Source organism: Schistocerca serialis, chromosome 5 (assembly GCF_023864345.2).
Source record: "Schistocerca serialis cubense isolate TAMUIC-IGC-003099 chromosome 5, iqSchSeri2.2, whole genome shotgun sequence".
NCBI lineage: Eukaryota > Metazoa > Arthropoda > Insecta > Orthoptera > Acrididae > Schistocerca > Schistocerca serialis.
Genome location: NC_064642.1, coordinates 210,878,793 through 210,904,060, shown reverse-complemented (window position 1 = coordinate 210,904,060; position 25,268 = coordinate 210,878,793). Strand labels below are relative to the sequence as shown.

The 25,268-nt window shown below is 44.4% G+C and overlaps 1 protein-coding gene and 1 pseudogene across 2 annotated transcripts in view; one reads left to right on the top strand and one right to left on the bottom strand.

Annotated features, from left to right (window-relative positions):
* Positions 1–1,705, bottom strand: part of LOC126481243 (phosphatidylinositol 4-kinase type 2-beta) — a 50,885-nt gene extending 49,180 nt beyond the window's left edge. The window contains exon 1 of one of the 2 annotated variants that reach the window (XM_050104858.1): positions 1,394–1,705. In XM_050104858.1, the coding sequence (XP_049960815.1) occupies positions 1,394–1,454 (61 nt within the window). In that variant the 5' untranslated portion in view covers positions 1,455–1,705. Of the gene's footprint in view, positions 1–739; positions 1,156–1,393 lie in introns of those variants that run through there. The other variant, XM_050104857.1, reaches the window with a different exon arrangement.
* A 3,651-nt stretch (positions 1,706–5,356) lies between these two features.
* LOC126482881 (U6 spliceosomal RNA) lies at positions 5,357–5,438 on the top strand (annotated as a pseudogene).
* The last annotated feature ends 19,830 nt before the right edge of the window (positions 5,439–25,268 follow it).

The window sequence follows — 25,268 nt, the reverse complement described above, 5'->3', positions numbered from 1 at the left end:
CCTTAAGTTAACATGTTCACAGTCTGCGTAACTTAGAGAAGCTTCTAAATACTGGCAACAACCATTTCAAAAGGGTCTTTTAGCATAGTACATAAAATGTATATCAAGTATAAATAAACTGTTGGAACACTATACAATACAACAAAAGTTTTGCTGGCAATGGAACCTCTCAGTGATAAGTTCTTTTAAAAAAGGCGATGATATGTAAAACATTATGTAACATTACTTGTCGTTTTCCCCCTCTCTGCTCCCTCATATTATATGATCAACTGTATTTTACTCCTCTCTATTCCCTCATAGTATATGGTCAACTCTTCCTTCAGCTATGCCATTATGACTTGCTTTTTAAAACATACAGCCAACCGGCATGTTATGGAATTCAATATAGGTTGCACGAAATGTGTCTTTGTTAAAAGTATGAATATTTATCTATTAAGATCTAACACTCAAACTTGAATTTATTATAATGCACCAAATATTTATTTCTGATAGCAAAAGTAGGAGACCATACATCTTTAACAACATATCAAAAAAAAATCTAGAGCTCAGAGTTTTTGAATGTTCTGTACAAAGAGTGTGTCACAACAGATTCTCGACTGATTGTCAGTGCACCATGTTAGTTCTACACGATATACTAACGAAATAAGATTAAACTGAACATGTCATGCTACTAAACAAGCTAACCTTACCTGTTTTCGGCACAGAAAAGTGAAATTAGCTGTACACAAGTATTACTCACCCGGAAAGTTATTGAATGTGACATCCAATTCCATCCGCCCTAAGAGCGGCTGGTTTTCTCTATTAACCCGTGGGGAATCAATTGTGCCACTATTGTTTGAACCCGGCGCGAAAGTCACTTCTGGCAATATGCTGACTTCGTCTGACACACCAGACGATGACAGCGACACAACAGAATTTGCTCGACTTTTCTCTTCGGTTAGTAACTGTCCTTTGGGTAATGTGTGATCTTCGGTCATTGATGTTGTCCAAGGATATTCATTCACTTCCTATATGACGATTCTCAGACACATAAAACACCAACAAAATGCTGTTTAGAACGCACGCACTTCCAACACAAACAGCTGCTACCGCCCGCGGCAGCCATTACCACAGATGACAGTAGACAGCAGCCTGCTGTAATCCGAGGACTTCGCAGCCACAACCACAACGCTGGTAGCATTTCCCTCATAATACACGTCACAAAACGACTAACAAATATTTATCGTTTACAGTTCAAACTGTCTGCGATTCCCACAATCGCCACGGAGAGTTAACGGCATGACAGACTAAAACGCTACATGCGAGGCAGCTGAGATTACTAAAACGTAACTGAGACAAAATCCAGGACTGCAATCCTGACGTTTACGTACAAGTTCATTTTTCTTCCACTTACCTCTGCGGCAACACGCGTAGGGGCAACCGCGGTCGGATATTTCTTCATAGTTGTCTTCCATGTTTCACATTTTATGCTACAGTAAACATTAACAACAACACAGTTTATTTGCTTCGTGAGGCCTACGATATTGTTCTTTAGCGCCTGCGCACAGCAGAGGCGGCGTTTTCACCTATTCCACTGAACATACAGCACAAACTCTTATCCTCTCCATTGATAAGATACATGCCACGAATACGTGAGCTGCCAGTCGTTGTTTCTTAAACAATACGCCCGCTTCAATTTGCGTTCACAGTCTTGCCAACGATGCAGTGACGCAATACTTACGGAAACATGATAAGCGCTTCCGTGTACACGCGATTATGCTGATGATACATCGCTAACTGGTACGGCAGTAAGGACAATAAGTCACGGTCCATCTGGCTGCAGGCGCAAATGTGAACTTCCGTGTTTAGTGTTCTCATTTACAATAAAATGGTAGTATTCTGTGAAATGGGGGAGATTAAATCCCTCTCCTAATGACTCACCAGAAATCGATCAAACAGGCCGCTTTAAAGCAGCCATTTGAGATTATTCTGAAGCGAACGTTTGTTTATAAATTCATCTTTATTTCTGAATACTGAGGGAATAACTCCACTGCATTTGAAATCGAATATCGATGATGGGCAATGAAAACATCGTGGTTCCAGTAAGTTAACTGTAAAATAGAGATTTGAAAGAGTGTGGAGTTCTTTAATCTGTCAATAACTAGGCTTCTACTATATATTTACACATGAAGCAACATTATTTGTATCACTTCATTTATTTTTTAAGAAAACGTTCTGCTTCTCTTGTAAAATATAACAAAATGGAGTTACGAGATTTTCACTGTCTACCATCGTTATGGTCTCAAAATTAGTTTTTTGTATCTAATTAGGACTAATGAATCACATATTATATGATGTAGAGACCAGTTGTGACGCCACGGAAATTCACGGAGAACGAGTATGGTTCGGTGAGGAACTGATGAATGTCTTGCTACTTATTGTTATGTGATGGTTACCTTAAATAATATTCTCAAATTTATAGTTTCGCCCCTTACACATAGATTGTACTGACGTACAGAAAACACTACTTCTGAAATGTAACGCCAGAAATGTGGAATGAAAAATGAACAATTTTGCTACACAAATCCTCAGTTGAATGTTTCAAAAATTTTAAGCATTTTTAAAAAAAATTATTAACGACATTATTCAAACTGCTTGGTATAACACTTTATATACATTATCAGGTAGTGAGAAGACCGGTAGACCATCTACCATGGCACGTATCTTAAATTTTGGCGTCAGTAAGGTATCCCTTCCCACATCGCCCATATTAATCGCCCATGCTGCTGCAAGGAGACTGTGATCTGAACCTCCTTGGCGGTGTGTGATGAGTTTGCGCCAAAAGTCAAAGAAACATTGTCTTCAGTCTAGTGCGTGTACTTTTTGGGACTGTGTGAACTGCACAAGTGTCCAACACATACAAAATTGCAGCTCTAAGCCGAATTACATTGCAAGCCTGCAAATGTATGGCAGTCATAATTTAGTTTCGAAAGATATGCATATCTACAGATGACATTATTGATTTCTCACTATATTACTAACTTGGGCTTGTGCCGTTTTTCCCGCGTATATGCAGGGTCGGTATGGTTAATCGGATGTGGCAATGTCAGTTGAAGGGGTGGCCGGATGCCCTTTCTGCTGCCACCCTGTAGCCCGTACCCCCCGGGAAGGAATTAGTGCAACCCAACTGTCTGCGAATAGTGTAATCCATGGAGTAGTGTGAAAGTGTTCAGATGTCTGCAAGCCGTGTAACTGAGGCGGGATGTGGGGACCAGCCCGGCGTTAACTTATGGGGACGTGGAAAACCATCTAAAAACCACATCCAGGATAGCCGGCACATCGGCCCTCGTCGTTAATCCGCCGGGCAGATTCGATCCGGGGCCGGCGCGCCTACCTGAGTCCAGGAAGCAGCGCGTTAGCGCGCTCGGCTAACCTGGCGTGTTCTCACTGTTACTAAGAAAAGAAGAAAGCACAGCTTCTTTCGCGTAAAAAATAAGACAAAATATATCTGTGTACTTTGTTGCCTTATTTGGTTTAATCTTATGTTTTATTCCAGTAATATTATATTTCACTCCATTTTCTTAGGTTTATTTATTTGTGTATTTACTTGTCCACTGAACAAAAATATAAAGAAGTATGGCAACAGTATTCGAGAGAGACAGGTTTCTCTCACACCAGCGTCAACTGGACGCTGTATCGGAGCGTCTCCTGGCTATGTGTCCTCACAAACGGTAATTTCACACTGTATTGTATGCCATAGTGTCATATGCCGAAACATTTGTAACAACGTCCAACAGTCATGAAGAACTCCTAAAAAGCAGAGGAGCTCGTATAATACTAGGTAAATAAACATGGCTAAAATCCAAGATTGAGAGCAATGAGATTTTTGGGGTAAATCTAAGCGTATATGGAAAGGATAGGCTAACAGAAAATGAAGGTGGTGTATTCGTAACAGTAGACAACTAACTCAGATCCACAGTAAAATAGAAGTGGCGCGCGAGATGGTTTACGTAAGACTTAATATCAAGACTGGGCATAAACTTATAACTCCTCCAATTGACCACCAGACTCTCCCAAGAAGTAAATGAAAACTTTAGGAAAAACTTTAACTCGCTGACACAGACATGTAATTCGCAGTAGTACTATCGTCATTGTAGGAGGCTTTATTCATCCAACAATCAATTGGGATATTTACAGTTTTGTAAATGAAGGGCTTGGCAAGATATAGTCTACTGAGAAATTATACTGAATGCTTTCTCTGAACTCTACTTTGAACAGAAGCTTTTGAAGACCATAAATGACGGAAATGTGTTAAATTTAATCATAACATATAGACCAAATGTCTTTGAAGATGTTCACAATGGAAATGGTACCTGTGAGCATGAGGGAATTGGAGCAACAATGACTCCTTGGGAACAAAGATCAAACCAAGATAAGCTGAAAGATTTACGCATTCAGTAAACTAGATAAAGAGGAAGTAATGTCATATTTCAAGCAGGAACTCGGAGCATTTAGCGGTGAATTAGAGCAAGCAGGGAAACTTTGCCTCAGGTTTAGAAGGCGAGTTGACCGAGCACTAGATGGAACAGTTAATGATTGGAGGGATTCTTCATGGTGTGCAGACATTGTAAAACCTTTATAAAGGAAACAGCGAGTACTGCACAAAATATGTAACTCAAATCATAGTGCTATAGATAGAAATACGATAAATGAAACAAATTCGACTGTGAGAAGAGCAATGCATGAAGCCTTCAGCGACTACCACAGCAGATCTCATTAAAAAACGTGTCTGATAAAACACAAAGAAAATGTGATAACATCTGAATACCGTCCATGACACCCACGTTAAAAGTACAGTCCAGGCGCTCATACATCGTGGTTCAATTCTAGCGTCACTGCCGTGATGGGTGATAAAATATACGCATTAATGACGATAAAAAGGAACTGAAATTGGCGTCACTGGACAAGACTCCAGGCCCTTAAGGATTCCCTGTCAAATTCTATCAGATTTAACAGCTGAGTTAGCTTCTTTTTTAATCGAAGTGCACTGTAAATCGTTCGAACAAAGAACTATGAGGGTCGTCCAATAAGTAATGCAACACTTTTTTTCTCGACCAGTTTTGGTTGGAAAAAAAATGCAGAGTTTGTGTGGGACATGGTGATAAATTCCCGCTTCAGTCCATGTAGTTTTATGAAGTTCCGATAGGCGGCGGCGCTATACGTAAACTTCAAACTGGCGTCTGTAACGGAGGCGTGTTCCAAGAAGCTTTCTTTCCATTGAGGTTTTTTTTGTTTTTTTTTTGTTTTTTGTTTTTTTGGGGGAAAATCAGAGCAGATATCCAAAGGCGCTTACAGAAAGTCTACAGAGACCTGGCAGGTACTCGCTTCGGCAGTACATATACTAAAATTGAAACCTGCGCAAGGATGAAACGCAAAATTGTGAAGCGTTCCACATTTTTTCACCAGCTGGGGCGCCGATCGGTCTACCCTTCTACGACTGTATCAGGCGTTGATTCAGTCCTGTCTCGATTGTGGGGGCCTCGCTTATGGTTCGGCATCGCCTTCAAGTTGGAGTTGATCCGACTTGCAACTGGAGCTTTCTGCACAAGCCCTGTAAACAGCATACTTGTGGAGGATGGTGTTCCTCCATTGCGGATCCGGCGCCAACGACTACTGGGCGCTTATGCTGCACATGTTTGTAGCTTGCCCAGGCACCCAAATTACCATCTCCTGTTCCCTAACTCGGTCGTCCATCTTCCAGAACAGCGGCCCTGGTCAGGGTGTTCGGGCTCTTCTCTCTGGGCTTGAGTTTTCCCTCTACCATCTCTTTTCCAGGGCCATATTAGTTTACCCCCATGGTGGTGTGTGCCCCGCCCATGCCTTCAGCTGGATTTGGCACAGGGCTCGAAGGACTCAGTCCCTCCCGAGGCCCTCCACTGCCGCTTTCTTTCCATCCTTGCCGCGTTTCACGGCTCTGACGTGGTCTATACCGACGGTTCGATGGTTGATGGTCGAGTTGGTTATGCTATTACTCTTGAAGATAATTCTGAACAACACTCATTGCCAGCTGGCTGCAGTGTTTTCACTGCCGAGCTGGTAGCCATCTCTCGCGCCCTAGAGTATATTCGCTCCTGCTCTGTAGTGACTCCCCGAGCGGTTTACGAGCTATCAACTAGTGTTTTCCTCGCTCTCGTCTGGTGATAGTTATCCAGGAGTCCATCCATACTCTTGCCCGTTGCGGCCACTCCGTGGTTTTTATGTGGAACGCGGGTCATGTCGGCATCCCGGTTTAACTCCCCAAGGACAGAAAACCCCAATTAACAAACTTTGTGGAAACTTAAAGTAGGGAAGTGAGTCGTCTTGACAGTGATGGTAACTATTGATGATAAAATCTACAATGGTAATATTTTGATTAACACTTATATCATTCAAATGCTGAGAACAGAATACAAAAAGGGAGATAAAAGGAAACGATCATCATAGATTCTTTATCAAACATCTATAGAATAAATTCAAACTCATATGAACGAAGGTTAAATCCAAGAAAGTAATTCGGTCAAAGATAACATGTATCATGGAAGAGCGTTGTAGCCGCATCGAAAATTTGCGATAGTTGTCTGGACGCAAACGCTAATAAATTGTTTCAGTTTTGGAAGTTTGATAATTCGTGAGGTAGAGACTGAAGTATTGCTCAGTCATTCGACTGATGAAAGTTAATCTTTACAGTTCCCAACGCGACGGTGTAGTAAGACGAGTGTTAGACCTGAACTGAGTGATATTGGTTTATGGGACTTAGCCTTCGTACCGATGAAAGGTAACAAACCTTGAGAGCAATGGATCAACGACAGAAAAACAATTCGTAATCTTGAGTAGGACACAATAAAACGAAGACACGAAGAGTGTGTGTGTGTGTTTGAGGTTTACGGGCGCTAAACAGCGTGGTCATCAGCGCCAAAAAGACACAAAAAAGACAATTACGCCGACTAATCAAAAGTTGTCGTCAGCGTCACGGTTACTGAACTGAACAGAGGTTAATCTCGAATGATATATCGGTGTGCGTGTGTTGTAGGGACAAACAATTAATTACAGAAAGAACAATAAAATCTGAGTCAAAAGATAAATCTTACGTGTCGCCTAACTCATTAAACGGACAATACAATGTGTATTAGTGCAAGTTGATTGACTCTTTAAACATTTTAAGTGACTAAGTGAGTACATGAACAATCGACAGTGAAAAGTGATTAGTGATTAGTATTACGGCGTATTAAAAAAACATTTACTCTAAAGTAAGTTATGTCTGGAGTTACGTCGGACCGTTGTTAATAACTTGACGTAGCAACGCCATAGCAACGGAATAGTAGACAGCAAAAGTTCATCCTCGCTATGTATGGTGTGAAAAATGACCTTAATGATGAAGAATCAAGATTTTATTTCGTCACGGAACTAATCGAGCATAAAAATAAAAATAAACGATTGCAGTTTACCAGTTCGCACAAGCTGAGAAGGCTGTTGCGAACAGATAACAGAATATTTCTAAACCACGCGAGGTGTTGTGTTCTTACGAGAGTTATAGGTGCTGTTCCACGTCATACCAACGGGGACGAACACCGTTAAGAGTCGCGTCTCCCCCCAGCGAGTGAAGAAGGAGAAGGGACGTCACACCGGGTAATGAATATGTTGACACGCTGGCCAAACAGGCTGTCCGTGCACTGGTCCTGGAGATTAGCCTTTTGGAGTGTGATCTCCAGTGAATTTTGCGGCAGAAGGTACTTCGTACCTAGAGTGATGAATGGCGCACCCTGCCTTCACCCAGCAAACTTCGGGTCGTCAAGGAGACCACCGGTGTGTGGCGCTCCTCCTTGCGGGCCTCTCGCAAGGACTCCGATGTGCTCTGCCGGCTACGCACTGGCCACACCTGGCTGACGCACGGTCATATATTGCGCAGCGAGATCCCACCTGTATGTCGCTGTGGATCAGCGTTGACAGTGGTCCATATCTTGTTGGCCTGTCCGCTTTTAACTGCGCTCAGGCAGACGTCTGCGGTGCCTGATACGCTCCCTGCCCTTTTATCGGATGACGATGCAATGGCAGGCTTAGTTTTGAGTTTTATTTGAGCAGGGGGCTTTTATCGCTCGTTCTGAGGATTTTTCTCTTTTGTTGTGTTGACTCTGGCCTTTGGCATACGGTTTTAGATTGGAGTTTTTAGTGTGTCTCTTGGTGGTTGGCTTTTTCTTTTTTTTGTTTCCATGGTCGGCCAATCAATGTAATACTCTGTGTGCTTTTAATTCCTCTTTTCTGGTCTTTGTCTTTGTCTTTTTTGTTCTGTGTCGTCCCTTGTTATTTCTGTTGCTTGTTTCTCTTCCTTGTGGGTGTTTCATGATCATGGAAAAAGGGACCGATGGCCTTTGTAGTCTGGTCCCTTCAACCCCCACAAACCAACCAACCAGGCCTGGCAGTGAACAAAAGCACGGGGTGTCGTTGGACGTCTTCATCACAACAACGGCGCCCAAAGCTGTCCAATCCCCGCGTGCTGACCGGCCTCACGAAACTGTGAACTGTTGAGAGGTGGCATGAGCCCCCTCTCATATTTCTATCTCACTCTGAGTAATTCGATTTGGGGAAGTATAGCCGAGTATAGTCATTACAAGGCTAGTATTGAGAACTCTGAAGATATGAATATTTTCCTCTCTAATTGCATGCAGTAAAAAGTTGCTATTCCTTCTGATGCGGACTTCCCATGCAGTGTCTCTCGTCACCCGGGTGGTCCGGTGACAGGCAGGTTCTGCTGATCTTGAAAGGGTTATGCTGACGGGTGTGAGGGAGTTGAGTGGATGCTGTCCAGACGCCGACATTGTCATAAGAGTGGGGGCGACACGACCACAGGGGCCTGAAGGAGCGGCTGGGGCTAGAGATTCCGTTACTTCGCAGAAACTTAGTGAAAACACTTTCTGACGCCTACCAGCGAGGTGTGGGGATGACGTGTGTTCCCAGGCAGTCTTGGCGAGCAAATTCCCGCGTTTTCTGCAAAATCATAACTGTGATTGGCTTGCTCAGGGGATAGTTCCGTGACGTAGCAAAATCAGCGCAGAAATTGGCGCCAAGTATCTCCATTGGTGGAATAGTAGCGCTTTGGTAATAGAGTGGAATTTTCAGCCAGCTTTCGATTTACTGATTGGCACGTTTAACCACGGCCACTGTCGTGGGGGCGGAAATGTTCTGTGTTCGGCTTGTACGGGTGCTCTTGGTAGGAGTCGTTTCTCGCCTTTTGGTCGGAGTAGGTTACAAGACTGAGCTCTCGCTGCTCTGGACAGTCTACCTTACGTTGGCTGTCTAATATACTTTCATTTAATTGTAACTGTTTGATGAAGTTGCTGAAGTTTCGACTTCAACGTAACTTTCCGAGTACAGTTGGCAATTGAGCGTTCTGCGTACAAACGGCCTATGTTGTCAGTCTTGAGCAGTTTTGGTGTAAGTTGACTGTATCGGAGTTACTGTGTGACTTCGCTTGTTAAAATCACTCACTGTACCATCAATGATTGTGTAGCGAGCCTTCTTCGTCTCCTTCAGAGGCGCATTTGTATTGCTAGGAAGTCTTTAGTCTGGAACAACCAGAGCGTTCTGCGTTCTGCGTACAAACGGCCTATGTTGTCAGTCTTGAGCAGTTTTGGTGTAAGTTGACTGTATCGGAGTTACTGTGTGACTTCGCTTGTTAAAATCACTCACTGTACCATCAATGATTGTGTAGCGAGCCTTCTTCGTCTCCTTCAGAGGCGCATTTGTATTGCTAGGAAGTCTTTAGTCTGGAACAACCAGACCAGGTTAATTAGTTTTGCGCTATACTCGCGACATTATCATCACCACGACGGGACGTCGAAGCAACCAGCCATAGCCTCCAGTATGCCAGATCGTGTCCTTGCAGTTAAGAAGACAGTTTGGTAATGTATGTCCGCAGCACCGGCAGATTAGGGTATTTTACTAGGTGATAGAGCTCAGCAGAGCACGGCTGTTCCCGTCTTTTCTAACGTAGTTCTGTCTTGGGTGTTCATTGACTGAGTTCTCACTTCTGTAGCAGCAATTAATGTTGGGTTGGCCGGGTGTTTCTCTCAAGATCTGAGTTGCAAGGAATTGGTTCCACATACCACTTGGTCATAAATGTCAGAATCTAGTTTATGTACAACTTCACCTTCACAGCATTTATTTGAGTATCCAATTTGACATATTGTAAATGTTTCATGTGTTTTGTTTATTATTTTGAGTTTAGTCATAATAAATCAAATTGTTATTTTGGACAGAACTTTACTTCTGTTGATCGGTAGAGCAACCCTTTCATTTCTCACTACGTTAATGAAACTTTCCCTTATCATATTGCCGGCCGAAGTGGCCGTGCGGTTAAAGGCGCTGCAGTCTGGAACTGCAAGACCGCTACGGTCGCAGGTTCGAATCCTGCCTCGGGCATGGATGTTTGTGATGTCCTTAGGTTAGTTAGGTTTAACTAGTTCTAAGTTCTAGGGGACTAATGACCTCAGCAGTTGAGTCCCATAGTGCTCAGAGCCATTTGAACGAACCTTATCAAATTAATTTCTATCAAATTAAATTATTGCAGGTGCCAAACTCTTTTCTACTTCACTTGCAGGGTCGATTACAGTTAGTTAGCGTTTCTTCTTAATCCATGTGCGACAGCAAAAGTCGGAGTTAGAAAAGGGGGGCTTAGAGCATCATTTCCATACGAAGATTCTAGAAGAATTTAGTGTTAAATACACGGCGCCTCGCACTGTGACCCCTGCAATGTTGGGACGTGTGGGCACTATCACTCAAGATGATCGACGTATCACAATCAAACACTTCGCTGCTCAACTGGACGTCTCTGTTGGTAGTGCTGACACACTGGTCCACCAGTTGGGGTATTCAAAGGTGGGCTCCTGCTGGGTTCGTCGCTGCCAACAGACGATCGTAAAGAGCAACAAAGGACTATCCTTGAGGAATTGCTTGCGCTGGTAGCGACATTATTATTATCTTTAGCCGAATGTCGACACAGCCGATCAAACACAGACTCTTTACTTCGAACCGGACACAAAATGGCAATCCGTGGAGCGGAGCCTCACCACCTGTCCTTCAAAGAAAATGTTCAAAGGCGCACCTTCAGCAGATAAAGTCAAGGCGATGGTCTTCTGGAACTCCGAAGGGGTTACTCTGCTACCCTCATCAAATTGAAGAAACGACTTCAGCGTGTTCGTCGCTATAGAAATTCAAAAGAACTTCTCCTTCTCCATGACGATTCTAGGTCTCACACAAGTCTGCACACCCGAGAGGAGCTCACAAAACTTCACTGGACTGTTCTTGCTCATCCACCCTACAGCCCAGATCTCGCGCTTTCCGACTGGCATCTGTTAAGCGCAGTGAAAAGATGCAGGAAGAAGTACGTGGATGACGGGGAGATTATTGACGCAGTAAGACGTTGGTTCCGACATCGACCAGTAGAGTGGTAACATGTGGGCATACAGGCCCTCGCAGTAAGCTGGCGTAGGGTCGTCGCATTGAACGGAGATTATATTGTTCCGCAGCCAAAAGAGTGAGAAATATAAATGTTATTAAAAAAGAAATTCCTAACGACCATATAACACGTAGAGCGAACCCCCACATTCCTTATCACAGCCGGCCGAAGTGGCCGTGCGGTTAAAGGCGCTGCAGTCTGGAACCGCAAGACCGCTACGGTCGCAGGTTCGAATCCTGCCTCGGGCATGGATGTTTGTGTTGTCCTTAGGTTAGTTCGGTTTAACTAGTTCTAAGTTCTAGGGGACTAATGACCTCAGCAGTTGAGTCCCATAGTGCTCAGAGCCATTTGAACCATTCCTTATCACAGATAGCATCAGTTCGATTCGAGACTCGCGCTAGCGCCACCTCTCACACATGGCTGCTAATAATTACTCGTCAGTTCAACTTATGACCGCGGCTCGTGGTCTTGCGGTAGCGTTCTTGCTTCACGCTCACGGGGTCCCGGGTTCGATTCCCGGCGGGGTCAGGGACTTTCTTTGCCTCGAGATGACTAGGTGCTGTGTGTCTTTCAACATCATAATTTATCCTCATTCACTCGCAAGTCGCCGTAGTGGCGTTACAGAACTTGTGGAGACCCCGCGAGGATTCTCCCGGTCACCGATGCCATACGTTCGTTATTATTAGTTCAATTCACGCTGGCGCCGCAGACATTTCTATGCTGTCTGCGACATGGTAAGACATTCAAGAATCTATTATACTTCTCTATCTAAGTTAAGACATGCTAATGTGGCATTTTTAGTTAGTTATCATAATTATGCAGGAGTCAGAAATTTAAATAGTTTCATTCTACTTCCTTTCATTCATAGGAGCGGCGCGATCGCAGCCAGTCTGATCAGAGACAACCGCTTTTAGAGCATTATTCGTTTAATATAGACAATGAACAATGGGAATTGGCTCTTAGCATTTACTTTGTAATTCTTCAATGCGTCTTGGCAGAAATGGACCAATTCCATGACTCCAGAGATCACCTGATATTATTCCCTAAGCTTTCTTTCTTTAGAGGTACGTGAAAGATATTGTGTACAAAACAGCAGTTCCTGATATTGTGATATTGTAACAACGCATCAGAGATACCATTGGCACAATAACACCAGAGATATTGCAGAAAGTGGGCAAAAGATTGAATATCGGCTTGATATTTCGCTTGTTACCAGGGATGCACATGATGAAGTGATTTAAATGATTTACCCGTATCAACTATTAATGTAAGGTTCAAATCTTAATGAGTAGAGGCATATGTGGTATAATGCATGTTTCATTTACTGTACCCAATAGTTACATTGTTTTGTTGTCAGTATGAATATTCATTCACTGGGCTCGGAATGCCAGTGTCTCAAAATTCACAGTTATTTATGCTGCTCTGAGGCGCATTTGTTGCACTTTTGCCCAGCTCCCGGTCACGTAGCTTGTAACATAGTTCTAGCCCTGGTATGCCGACACCACCCTGCTCACTATTACCGTTGCGGGATGCGGGTTTCGCAGAGCACGAGTAGTCCATCTCGCAATTCTTTTGAATACATGTTGCTACAATCTACATGTCGCCACATTGTTATCACTAGTCAGTGGTAGCTAAAGCAGTGCTCCACCGCAGCTTCTTACAAATTTCGCCTAAGATCAGGTAGTGGCGCTAAACTGCCCCCTCCACAGGAAAGACCTCGCTCCTCGGTTTTGCTCAAGGCCGGTTCCCCACTGTGAACTACTTCTACCATTGAATTACAAAACAAGTGACACTCTCCCAAGATTATACTCGGCTAGGAATGTTGAAAACCATACATTCATTATACTACATTAAACTTTATGGCTGCTTCCTTGTAACTCATTCATCACATCCACTGCTGTCCGTAAATGCGACCACCGCACTTGGCGCAGGCCGCACGCGGCTTTCTCCGTGCTTCTAACCATCCTCGAGTCTAACAAATGCATCTTTTACAAAAATACTTTCCATCTCACGCTCAGGGGATCCAGGGCTAATGTGGATTAGCCACGGATCGGGTTGCTGAACGGTTGTCCGTCTCAAATAAATAAAAGAATGCAAAACAAAGTCAGAATCACTATTGCGCTAGGAACTGCGACACTCAAGATCACGATTACCGGTCGTCTACCGTCTCGATACTCTTCAACGTGCTGCATTAGTTGGTACACAGTGGTCCGCCCTCCTATGCGGCTATCAGCTGATTCAGAGAATGAAAATTTGGTTCTGTGGTATCATTTGGGCAGGTAAGGTTTTCCTTAGGGAATATCTACAAAGATCCGTCCAGCCAGTTCAGATGTGGTTATGTTATGTTCAAGTGAGTAACTCCCGACATTATAGTTGGCAAATGAGACGTTGGTACCCAGATATTATACATGATTTCATTAACTAACAACCCACTGCCTCTTAGCTCAAAGTATCTTTCTCCCATGAGCTTGCCTTGTTCGTAAAACTCGTCACTCCTATTACGTTGTCGCATAGCGAGTACGCCCAGTGTAGGCCCGCTTGTTGAAAGTATGGCTTCTGTTCCATCACCTCCTTTCGGCATGGCTGACCCTCTGCCTTGCACCTGAACAGCTGCATGGCACACGCGTTTCCTCCCTTCTGGATATCGCCAGTAAGACATATGGTGAACGCCCCGTTTTTAAATTGATGTAATTCTTTTTCGCTCATTATTGCATGCCGATCCCCATCTTCAGCTTTTAGTAACACACTACTCTCTTTTATCTGCATAAACTTCCCTTCTGTTTCTAATCTTATTGGATAGGTGTGTACCATATAACTTCTAAACAATGCGTGGTTGTTCGCCACTGGTACTTTGACTGATACGTGGAACCGTGCAGTATCTGTTCATACCTCCTCAGTTGCTCCATGATAGTGTAAAGACAGGTTTTGATTATTGGGCTCTGCTATTAACTGCAGTTCCGGTGGTAGCTCTTTCCACATCTTTCTCAGTCCCTTCAGATAGTGCTTGGGTGACAATAGGACAGGATTCAATTGCCCATGCAGTGCTTGATGAGTGACTTCCTTCAAGGTCGTTAACTCCGCTCTTGCATCCCAGATACTATTCCCTAGTGATTGCAAATGTCTTGTTACCGTTATTCTCGCACCCAGCACTTTCGTTTGTGCCTGAAATGAGCCTAAATCCCGGTTTAGAGTGCTAGCTGATGCTCTGGCATAATTCATTACTTCCCCAGCTAGCTGTCGAGACATGTATGTGTTGTTCACCACAATGCTGTCCAAACTCACAATCCGTGTGGAACGCCACTCTACAACTTCGCTACGTATTCCCTTCAGCCAACTCTCTCGTAGCTTCCGCTCTCCTATTTAGCTGGACCACGTCTTATGCATCCGCTGTCACAAATATTGTTTTGAGTATCCTTCGCCGGCCGGGGTGGCCGAGCGGTTCTAGGCCTTACAGTCTGGAACAGCGCGACCGCTACGGTCGCGGGTTCGAATCCTGCCTCGGGCATGAGTTTGTGTGATGTCCTTAGGTTAGTTAGGTTTAAGTGGTTCTAAGTTCTAGGGGACTGATGACCTCAGAAGATAAGTCCCATAGTGCTCAGAGCCATTTGAAGTATCCTTCCTCCAGCAGCTATCCAACGCCCTCTTTCTCCTCCGCAATTCTCGTGGCGCCATCGCTACTACCCCTTGCACTTGTTCCTTCAGTCGCCCATACGCTACGTTTAACTTCTTATGTTCATCTCACAGCTTCTTAAATACTCCACTGCTACTCGCTAGCTGCTATGAACCCGAAAATACCACTTCCAAACTCTTTATTTTGTTTTGTAGTTCCCGTACATTAAATACGAAACTTAACGTCTATTTCAGGGTATGACTTGATAATACCACATACTGCTGCAAGGAAAACAGACTTCTCCTTCCAGCTGATGATCTCGTAGTGCCCCCAAGCCAACCTAGGTGAAGAGGTACAGCATGGCCAAGACTAGCATCCTTCGTTCCTCGCCCTCGCCGAACGGCAACCTGAGGACAGAGACCAATATCATCTCCCCTCCCCCCTACCCGAAGCCTACTTTCTCCAGTCAGCATCTCTCACACAATAACTAGATATAATCCTTAGCCTTACACATACGTACGATCTACCCAACACTACTTTAACAACCTGCACAAAATATCCCAATAAAAAGAATAAACCTAGCAAAACACATGAATGAATGTGGCAAAAACAAAGTGCATGGCCCTCCTTCTCTTGTAGCATACTTTTCTGCTACTTCTTTGCTATCTTCTTTGGTTCCATCGATACTCCACCCGAGAATGGTTCCGGTGCACCCTTGAATGGTCGTATGCATCTGATGTGTACAATCGTTGACCTCATTGGTAAATGTAGCTTCACATTCACAGGTGTCTAGGTACAGGCTCTGGTATTGTGTCACAGACTTTTTTGGTTTTCCTTTTGGAGTACGTGGACTTGGCATCACCACCCACTGGCCCATCTAGTACAGAGGTAAGGTTCCCGCGCACTGCACTGCCTTCTCTTGCCGCTCCTACACCTTATTGTTCGGTTTTTGGACCCTCTTCGAAAGTTTTCTCACAGTTCTCGCGAACTCTCAAACTGTCTTTCCGATCTTGCTCCCTTTCTGCTTAATCACATCGAATGGCGACGGCATCTTTTCACTATACACCACCTTGAGTGGCGACAACTCCATTCTGGTGTGCACTTTCGAATTATATGCACTCACCACAAATGATAAATACGTATCCCAGTCACTTGGTGGGAGGTGACATAACAACTGAGCATCCTCCTAATAGTTCGATGAACCTGCTCTCCTTCTGTTTGACTGATGATGGATTGCATCTTAATTTCTTCACTCACAACAACCAGTGTTACTCCTCATCATGTCCAATATGAAGTTCGTCCCCTGATCCGTTATTATTGCCACCGGCAGCCCAAACTTCTACATCCATCTATTCAACAACGCTTGTGTGACGGTGACTGCCTGCCGCCACAACCACCATCTCGTTATAACGAGACAACAGCCAGTACAAAACGATTCCCTGCTGAATTCGTTTAAATAGTCCGAACACATCAACCTCAATCGTCCGATATCGTTCTCTAGCTTCTAGCAATCTCTGCAGTTATATTTGGTTTCGACTCAAATCTGCATGTTGCGCGCACTGCACACAAGTCTTGATGTACTGATAGACATCACGTTTGCTTCCTTTCCACCAGCACTTCTCTGCCACGCTCCGGTCCGTTGGTCTGCAACCACCAGAGCCAGACAAAATGTGATCATGCATCTCTTTTAAGCACGTCTTCCCTTAGCTTTGCTTTTACTATCACTTGCAGTCTCAGTCTTGTCTCCTTACGTAACAACCTGTCATACATGCTGAACTGCTGCTGCGTACTGTATTGCCGACATTCTTCGTCAGTGGCACTTAGCGAGATATTGACCTAGCGCCTGTATCACCACTACCTTCTAGCTTAATGTGCCTACCTTTCCCTGTTTCTTCCCTGGTTTGTGCATTACTTCACCCTGAAATTCAATGAGTTTTAATGCTATCTTGCCAGTGTACTCGACGGGCCCTTCAAACCCAGCAACCACTCAAAGCAGCATTACCAGTCACTACTTTAAACTTTCTCCTGTCAAGATAACACTGAAGTATGTTGCTCCATACACCAGGCGTAGGATTTCCGTCTCAGAAGTAGAATAATTTCTCTCGGCTTCGTTCAGTTGTCTCGACACAAAAGCAATACAGGGTTTTTCTCCATTGATATCCTGCCTCAAAACAGACCCGAGAACTTGGTGTGATACATCACATGATAGCACAAATTCCTCCTAAAAATTCAGGAACACTGACACTGTCAATACTTTCTTTAGCTAGCAAAATGCATTCTGATACTCATCAGACCGCACAAATCAGATATCCTTTCTCAGCAACTGCGTTAGCGGACACGCTATATGTACAAACCCTCTCACAAATTTCCTATAATAAGTCGTGAGGCCCAAGAAAGACTGTAAGTCTTTGGTCGCCCTCGGTGCCGGAAAATCTCGCACAGCCTGTATCAGTCTCGGACCAGCCCTCATGCCATCCTCACTAATTACAATTTCCAAGTAATTCACTTCTTCAAAAGCAGAATGACACTTGTTGGTTCTCAGTATTAAATGTGCCGCCCATAATCTCCTGAATACTTCTTTCTGTCATTGCCTTCACTCTTGCATATTTCTCAAAAAACACTAAACATTGACGAGGTTTTAATCCCTTCAACATCTAAATGCTTAAATGTTGCTGGTCTATTCTTCAAACCAGATGGCATTCTTCTATGCTGATAATGTCCTCATGCAACGAAAACACAGTCTTTGGGCTGTCCTCTGGAATAATCTCCAACTGATGTTACGCACCCCTCAAATCCGTTATCAAGAAATAGCGGCACTGCCCAAGATTATGAATTATTTCTGTGATGTCGTAAATGGGGTAAGCACTTATGATCATCTTACTGTTCAAATGGTTATAGTTACAGCAAAAATCGACGCTTCCTTGAACTGTCCGTAGATTTTGTGGGTATGATTACTATTCTTGTCCCCGTGGGCTTCTACTGTCTTCTGTTATCCCATCGGCTAGCTAATGGTTGAAAAATTACTCTAAAACTGGCTGCAGGTACCATGGTATTTTGTATGGCGTCCGACACACCGGCACTTCATTCCCTGTAGGAACCCTGTGTTGTATCACGAGCGAAACAGGTAACAGCCCCATAGAAAAAACAAATCTTGAAACTACATCTATAGTTCTTCCGCATGCTCTCATTTGTTCCTTTCAAAATGCTTCACCTTCTCAAGCAATGCGGTCTTAGTAGCATCCTGTGTCTGTTCATAGCTTACAAGTTCAGTGCAGCAATATTTCTCTTCTGGGAACTCTAATGTTGCCGCTAACGCTCCCTTTAACATCTTCACCTCCTCGGCGCCAAATTATCCACAATGGTGTGCATTACTTTGTCCTCGTCTCATAAATCACTGCCCTTCAGCATTTCCGCTATAAACAACATACCAAATGATATGTCAGGCTCCACACCCACCTACAGTGACTTCCCAGTGCCACTCGACATACAGTCATGCAAATTAAACATTAATGTCATTGTTCATGGTTTCACTGGGTAGCCTACTACGATAGACGCTTTTCTTGACAGATCAACATTGATGACGGCTTCCCATAGCTGGAATGTCTTCCCACTGAGTTTCACCACACCTCGCCGAAGGTCAGTTATGGCATGATGCTGATGCAGAAAGTCTGGGCATAAGATCATGTTAAAGCCTTTCCTTACAAGACACACCACTTGTTCAAACTGCCGAAACTTACTGCCTCCAATAGAGCTGTCATTATGGCTGCCCCAGAGGCTGAATGTCGTTATCGCCCAACTCACGAAAACTATAACGTGGCGGGTCCTATTTCCTCCTACCTACTAGGCTGCTGACACATGCACACCTGTGTCCAGCAGACGTATACCTTCTACCACCTATGGGACGTTCCTACAGTCATTTTTACTGGGAATGCTTTTCGGCACCTCTGGGGTTCCCTTTTGAGCTTAACGGGTATTTCATACCACACTGATCACTCCTACTGGTATTCCCCTGTTACTGCTGATGGTTCACACCTCTCCTATTTCCTTCATGACTGGCAGCACCGTTTCTGCCCACAGTTAAAATATTTTACATTAGCTGTAAACACACTTCATTAGATCTGGGAAGCGAGCCAGCGGCCCGTCAAAATGCCAAAGCTCTGATGTAGCTGCGCGCTCCTTCTTCTAACTGTGTCAGCTCGCTGATGTCGAATGCCACTGCCCAGGCGGCCAAGAAACGTCTCGCGTCTGCTGTGTAGACGAGGGATGACTGTGCACAGGGCACGACCTGCTACCGCCTGGCAGGAGTCTGGTGGTGGCTTGCGTAGGCAGCAGGTGTGCTGCGCTGTGGCACCAAGTCCTCCTGGGTGGACTTATGCGTGAGGCTGCTGCCCCGTCCTGGTATTGAACCCATTGTTGCACCTGATAGCGCCCAGTCATCCTGTCGTCTAACTTAAGTCTTGGCGTAGTGTTAGTATTGTTGGGCTCTGAATGCCTCTGTCTCAAAACCGTTGTTTATACTGTTCTGGGGCGTATTTGTTGCACTATTACCCAGTTTCTGGTGAAACATCCCCTTAGAAAAATGTATGAATGACTGTGCTGATAAACCTCTTACGTTATTTTATTTTCCAACAGCTGAGCAGAACTGAACGTACTCACACATTTCTCTCTTTACTTATTCTGATCAGCACGAAAAGTGACACACAATATTTTTAGCGCAACGCAATCTGACTTTCAACAATCCCTACAAAAGAATGGCCCTGACTAACAATAACCTATAACTTTCATGAATCACTTACCTCACAAAAAATCTTCTTTACTCGAACTACTGCGATACAGTGAGCGCCAATACTGCCAGCTAAATAAAAGATTATAGCTACTGAAGGCACTAACTACTGATAGGCATACTTCGCAAATGAAAGATTTTGATAGAGAACAAACAATGTATTTACCTTAATAGTATTCAAAAGTCATAATATATACAGGGTGGTCAGAAAATGTCTGAAACGCTTGTAGTGATATTGTAGGGAAAGTTGTACTGAGACATAAATGTTAAGAAAAAAATTCGATACGTTGCGCCGTTTACGAGTTATTTAGCATTGAAGTTAGCCAATCAGATCGTCGCGCGCGTAAATTCAAGTTTCAGCTAACGAGACAAAGCACTCGTTGGGCAACACCGCCCCTGGCAGGCCGCTTGAATGTGAGCGCGCGACGCCCCGATAGGCTAAATTCTATGCTAAATAACTCGGAAACGGCGCAACGTATCGCATTTTATTCTTAACATTCATGTCTCAGTACAATCTGCCCTACAACATCACGACAAGCGTTTCAGACATTTTCTGACCATCCTGTATATATCAGTTCATGACATCCAGTCTTACCGCCCGCATCTCGTGGCCGTGCGGTAGCGTTCTCGCTTCCCACGCCCGGGTTCCCGGGTTCGATTCCCGGCGGGGTCAGGGATTTTCTCTGCCTCGTGATGGCTGGGTGTTGTGTGCTGTCCTTAGGTTAGTTAGGTTTAAGTAGTTCTAAGTTCTAGGGGACTTATGACCACAGCAGTTTAGTCCCATAGTGCTCAGAGCCATCTGAACCATCTCATCCAGTCTTACAAATTTACTGTCTCTGATGGACACACGTCCAGATCATCCGCTCTCAAAACTCCTCCATGTCTCTCCCCACATCCACCACTGCTGGCAGCTCACCTCCAACTGCGCAACGCTATGCGTTGTTCACATCCAACTGCCTAACACTACAATAGCAAATATTACAACAATGCCAACGAGCCACAGACTGCACACAGCACAGTCAGCGATTTTCATACAGAGCACTACGTGGCGTTACCAACATAAAAACCTAAACAGCCTACTTACACTGGTTGCGCAGTTCTACATCTACATGGATACTCTGCAAATCACATTTAAGTGCCTGGCAGAGGGTTCATCGAACCACCTTCACAAATCTCTATTATTCCAATCTCGTATAGCGCTCGGAAAGAACGAACACCTATATCTTTCCGTACGAGCTCTGATTTCTCTTATTTTATCGTGGTGATCGTTTCTCCCTATGTAGGTCGGTGTCAACACAATATTTTTGCATTCGGAGGAGAAAGTTGGTGATTGGAATTTTGTGGGAAGATTCCGACGCAACGAAAAACGCCTTTCTTTTAATGATGTCCAGCCCAAATCATTTATCATTTCTGTGACACTATCTCCCATACTTCGCGATAATACAAAACGAACTGCCCTTCTTTGAACTTTTTCGATGTACGTCGTCAGTACTATCTGGTAAAAATCCCACACCGTGCAGCAGTACTCTAAAAGAGGACGGACAAGCGTGGTATAGGCAGCCTCCTTAGTAGATCTGTTACATTTTCTAAATGTCTTGCCAATAAAACGCAGTCCTTGGTTAGCCTTCCCCACAACGTTTTCTATGTGTTCCTTCCAATTTAAGTTGTTCCTAATTGTAATACCTAGGTATTTAGTTGAATTTACGGCTTTTAGATTAGACTGATTTATCGTGTAACCGAAGTTTAACAAATTCCTTTTAGCACTCATGTGGATGACCTCACACTTTTCGTTATTTAGGGCCACCTCCAATTTTCGCACCATTTAGATATCTTTTCTAAATAGTTTTGCAATTTGTTTTGATCTTCTGATGACTCTATTAGTCGATAAACGACGGTATCACCTGCAAACAAGCTAAGACGTCTGCTCAGATTGTCTCCCAAATCGTTTATATAGATAAGGAACAGCAATGGGCCTATAACACTGCCTTGGGGAACGCCAGAAATCACTTCTATTTTACTCGATGACGTTCCGTCAATTACTACGAACTGTAACCTCTCTGACAGGAAATCACAAAAAAAAAGTGGTTCAAATGGCTCTGAGCACTATGGGACTTAACTTCTGAGGTCGTCAGTCCTCGAGAACTTAAACCTAACTAACCTAAGGACATCACACACATCCATGCCCGAGGCAGGATTCGAACCTGCGACCATCGCGGTCGCGCGGTTCCAGACTGTAGCGCCTAGAACCGCTCGGCACTCCGGCCGGCAGGAAATCACAAATCCAGTCACATAACTGAGACGATATCCCATAAGCACGCAATTTCACTACAAGCCGCTTGTGTGGTAAAGTGTCAAAAGCCTTCCGGAAATCCAGAAATACGGAATAACATAGTTTTAGCACTGGTTTGGCGACACCGTTATGCTCGCTCCGACTATTCCCGCTGCGCAGAGCAGGTTTCGCTGAGCCCAGGTAGCCCGGCTCGCAATCGTCTTGTGCATAAGTTGCTATAACTACATGTCGTCACATTGCGCTTACCCACCACCGGTAGCTAATGCAACGCTTCATGACAACTTCTTACAAATTTCACCTGAGACTAGGTAGTGTTACTACATTATTAACGATTGAAACTTCCTGGCAGATTAAAACTGTGTGCCCGACCGAGACTCGAACTCGGGACCTTTGCCTTTCGCGGGCAAGTGCTCTACCAACTGAGCTACCGAAGCACGACTCACGCCCGGTACTCACAGCTTTACTTCTGCCAGTACCTCGTCTCCTACCTTCCAAACTTTACTTTGGAAGGTAGGAGACGAGGTACTGGCAGAAGTAAAGCTGTGAGTACCGGGCGTGAGTCGTGCTTCGGTAGCTCAGTTGGTAGAGCACTTGCCCGCGAAAGGCAAAGGTCCCGAGTTCGAGTCTCGGTCGGGCACACAGTTTTAATCTGCCAGGAAGTTTCATATCAGCGCACACTCCGCTGCAGAGTGAAAATCTCATTCTGGATTATTAACGATTGGCTGACTTTGGAATTTCCTGTCCCACATGCGCTCCGGTGCTCTTTCACATGCTTTCCAAACAACCTCCGCACCTCGCTGCAGAGATACATGCATGAGTCTTTGACGCCAGCGATCCTGCAGAAAACTCTCCTTCCTGATGCTGCCCTAGCTTATTCAGTGGTTAGGTAACACATTAACTTAATATAAACAGAAATACCGATAGCGCCAAGCACACTGACTTGAACACCTTAAAATTTACCAGGGAGTTTCGAATCAGCGCAACTCCCCCGAATGAATGTCTCCGGGAGTTTTTTTGCCTATTCCTCGATGGCTGGTTTAAAGGCTGACTGGAATGATAAGTTCAGAAAAATTAGCAGGTATTGATACTGGGCACACAGGATTAATTTATGACCAAGACCCTCGAGCTGTTACATGTTGATGCCAGGGTCTTGTGTTTACAATATACTGGTCGCCTTGCCTACTGTAGTAAACTGGAACTGCAGTGTTCCTAACAAACTTTTCTTTATTTTCAACTGTATCGTCAGTTTTTTTAAAAGACGGCTTCTCCCAGAGAGAACTGGCTGTACTGTAATCTGTACTTACGATGAAAGATGTTAAAGTTACTGTGTTACCTGAGACTTGGACGTTTCTCGTTATCTGATCATAACAATTGTCTCTAACGAGCCATCTGTGGACTTCAGTGCTGATACTGTAATTTCTGTAAGCGCAATCCGCTCGTGGCATTGAACGAAAGTTTTGGCAGACAAAGAATACATTCGGGCGCATACGGAGCTAAATTTGGAACGATGTCAACAAACACCGCGGCATCTCAGAGCTTCGTTGGCGCTGGTGCGCTGCGTTCGTTAGCTTTACCTTTAATACCTGAAGCTCACCTTGACCTTACATCCAAAAGGTTTTGGAAAAAAAGAGCTTGGCAAGGGTTGTATCAAACAAAGCACTGAAGTTTTTTCGATGACCTTTTTGTCACTGAAAGCTATTTAGTCATATTGCAGTGTCAAGAAGTATATTTTATTATACCACCGTTTGAAAGTTTTCTTTTCTCAGACAGCTCACTTTCCTGTAATACGTCTATCACCTTCTTTCTTTCCATTGATGCAAAAAACTGTGTTTCCGCCTCCATTTCGCCATCTTGTCTGTATACTGCTCTTGGAGAATTTAAAAGAGGTTGATGAGTTGTAATTAGAATGCCTTTTTCTCAGTGACCGAAGTGGAAAATGGAAATGAGCGTTTGGCGTCATTGGCCGGGAGGCCCCTCGCGGGGCAGGTCCGGCCGCCATATCGCAGGTCTTATTACATTCGGCGCCACATTGGGCGACCTGCACGCCGGATGGGGATGAAATGATGATGAACACAACACAACACCCAGTCCCTGAGCGGAGAAAATCTCCGACCCAGCCGGGAATCGAACCCGGGCCCAGAGGACGGCAATCCGTCACGCTGACCACTCAGCTACTGGGGCGGACCAGTGACCGAAGTAATAATAATACTTTCGTGTGGCTTACACGTCTAGTGCAGTTCTTTCAATTGGGCGCCTCTTCGGCGACTTGCGTGTTCCTAAATTACCACAGTTATCACGTCCGCAGCTCGTGTTCTAGTGGTTATCGTTCCTGCCCCTGGCTCACGGGGTCCCTGGTTTGATCCCCGGCCGGGTCGGCGATTTTCTCTGAGCAGGGACTGAGTGTTTGTGTTGTTCTCGTTATTTGATAATGATTCAGGAAAATGACGAGACTGGAAAGTGAAAAAACAGGGAATTTGTATGGGCGCTGATAACCACGCCGTTGAGGCCGCCACAAACCAAAATCATCATCGTCATTATCACAGTTATCCAGTTGGGAAAAGGGGAACTGTAGTTTAAAGTGGAATCCAAAAGACGTGTCATCCCTGGTGACTCTTCACATTACTGAAAAGTAAAGGCAAGATTAACGGCAGATTGAAAATTTCGGTAGAACGACCGGGATTTTACCCCGTCTCTTCACTGTTTCTAGGGATGTATTTTACTCTAGACCACCAGCCACTACAGAGTAATAGAAGTTGAATGCCGTAGTCTCGTTTGAACAGAAGTGTAATGGAACAATAGTAAAGAGGTAAGATTTCAAAGACTGGGAGCGGATTTCACTTGACGAAAAGCATGGTTTGCTGAAATACTCAGAAGCCTTCAACCAGTAGTCAGATGGTGTCTTGCGCGCGTCTATTTAATTATCTTCACAATCACAATCACGTGTTTCATTCCGGTTCGTTGCCTGGTCCATTTTTTTCGTTCCTCGAAGTAATTTCTGGTATTCGTATCACCATATGTCGCTGTACAACGAACCCAAGTCTACCCGCACAGCTTCGGTATAATATTGTTTCTAGGTGTGAAATTTCCGGCTGTATTGTTGAATTGTTTCCTCATC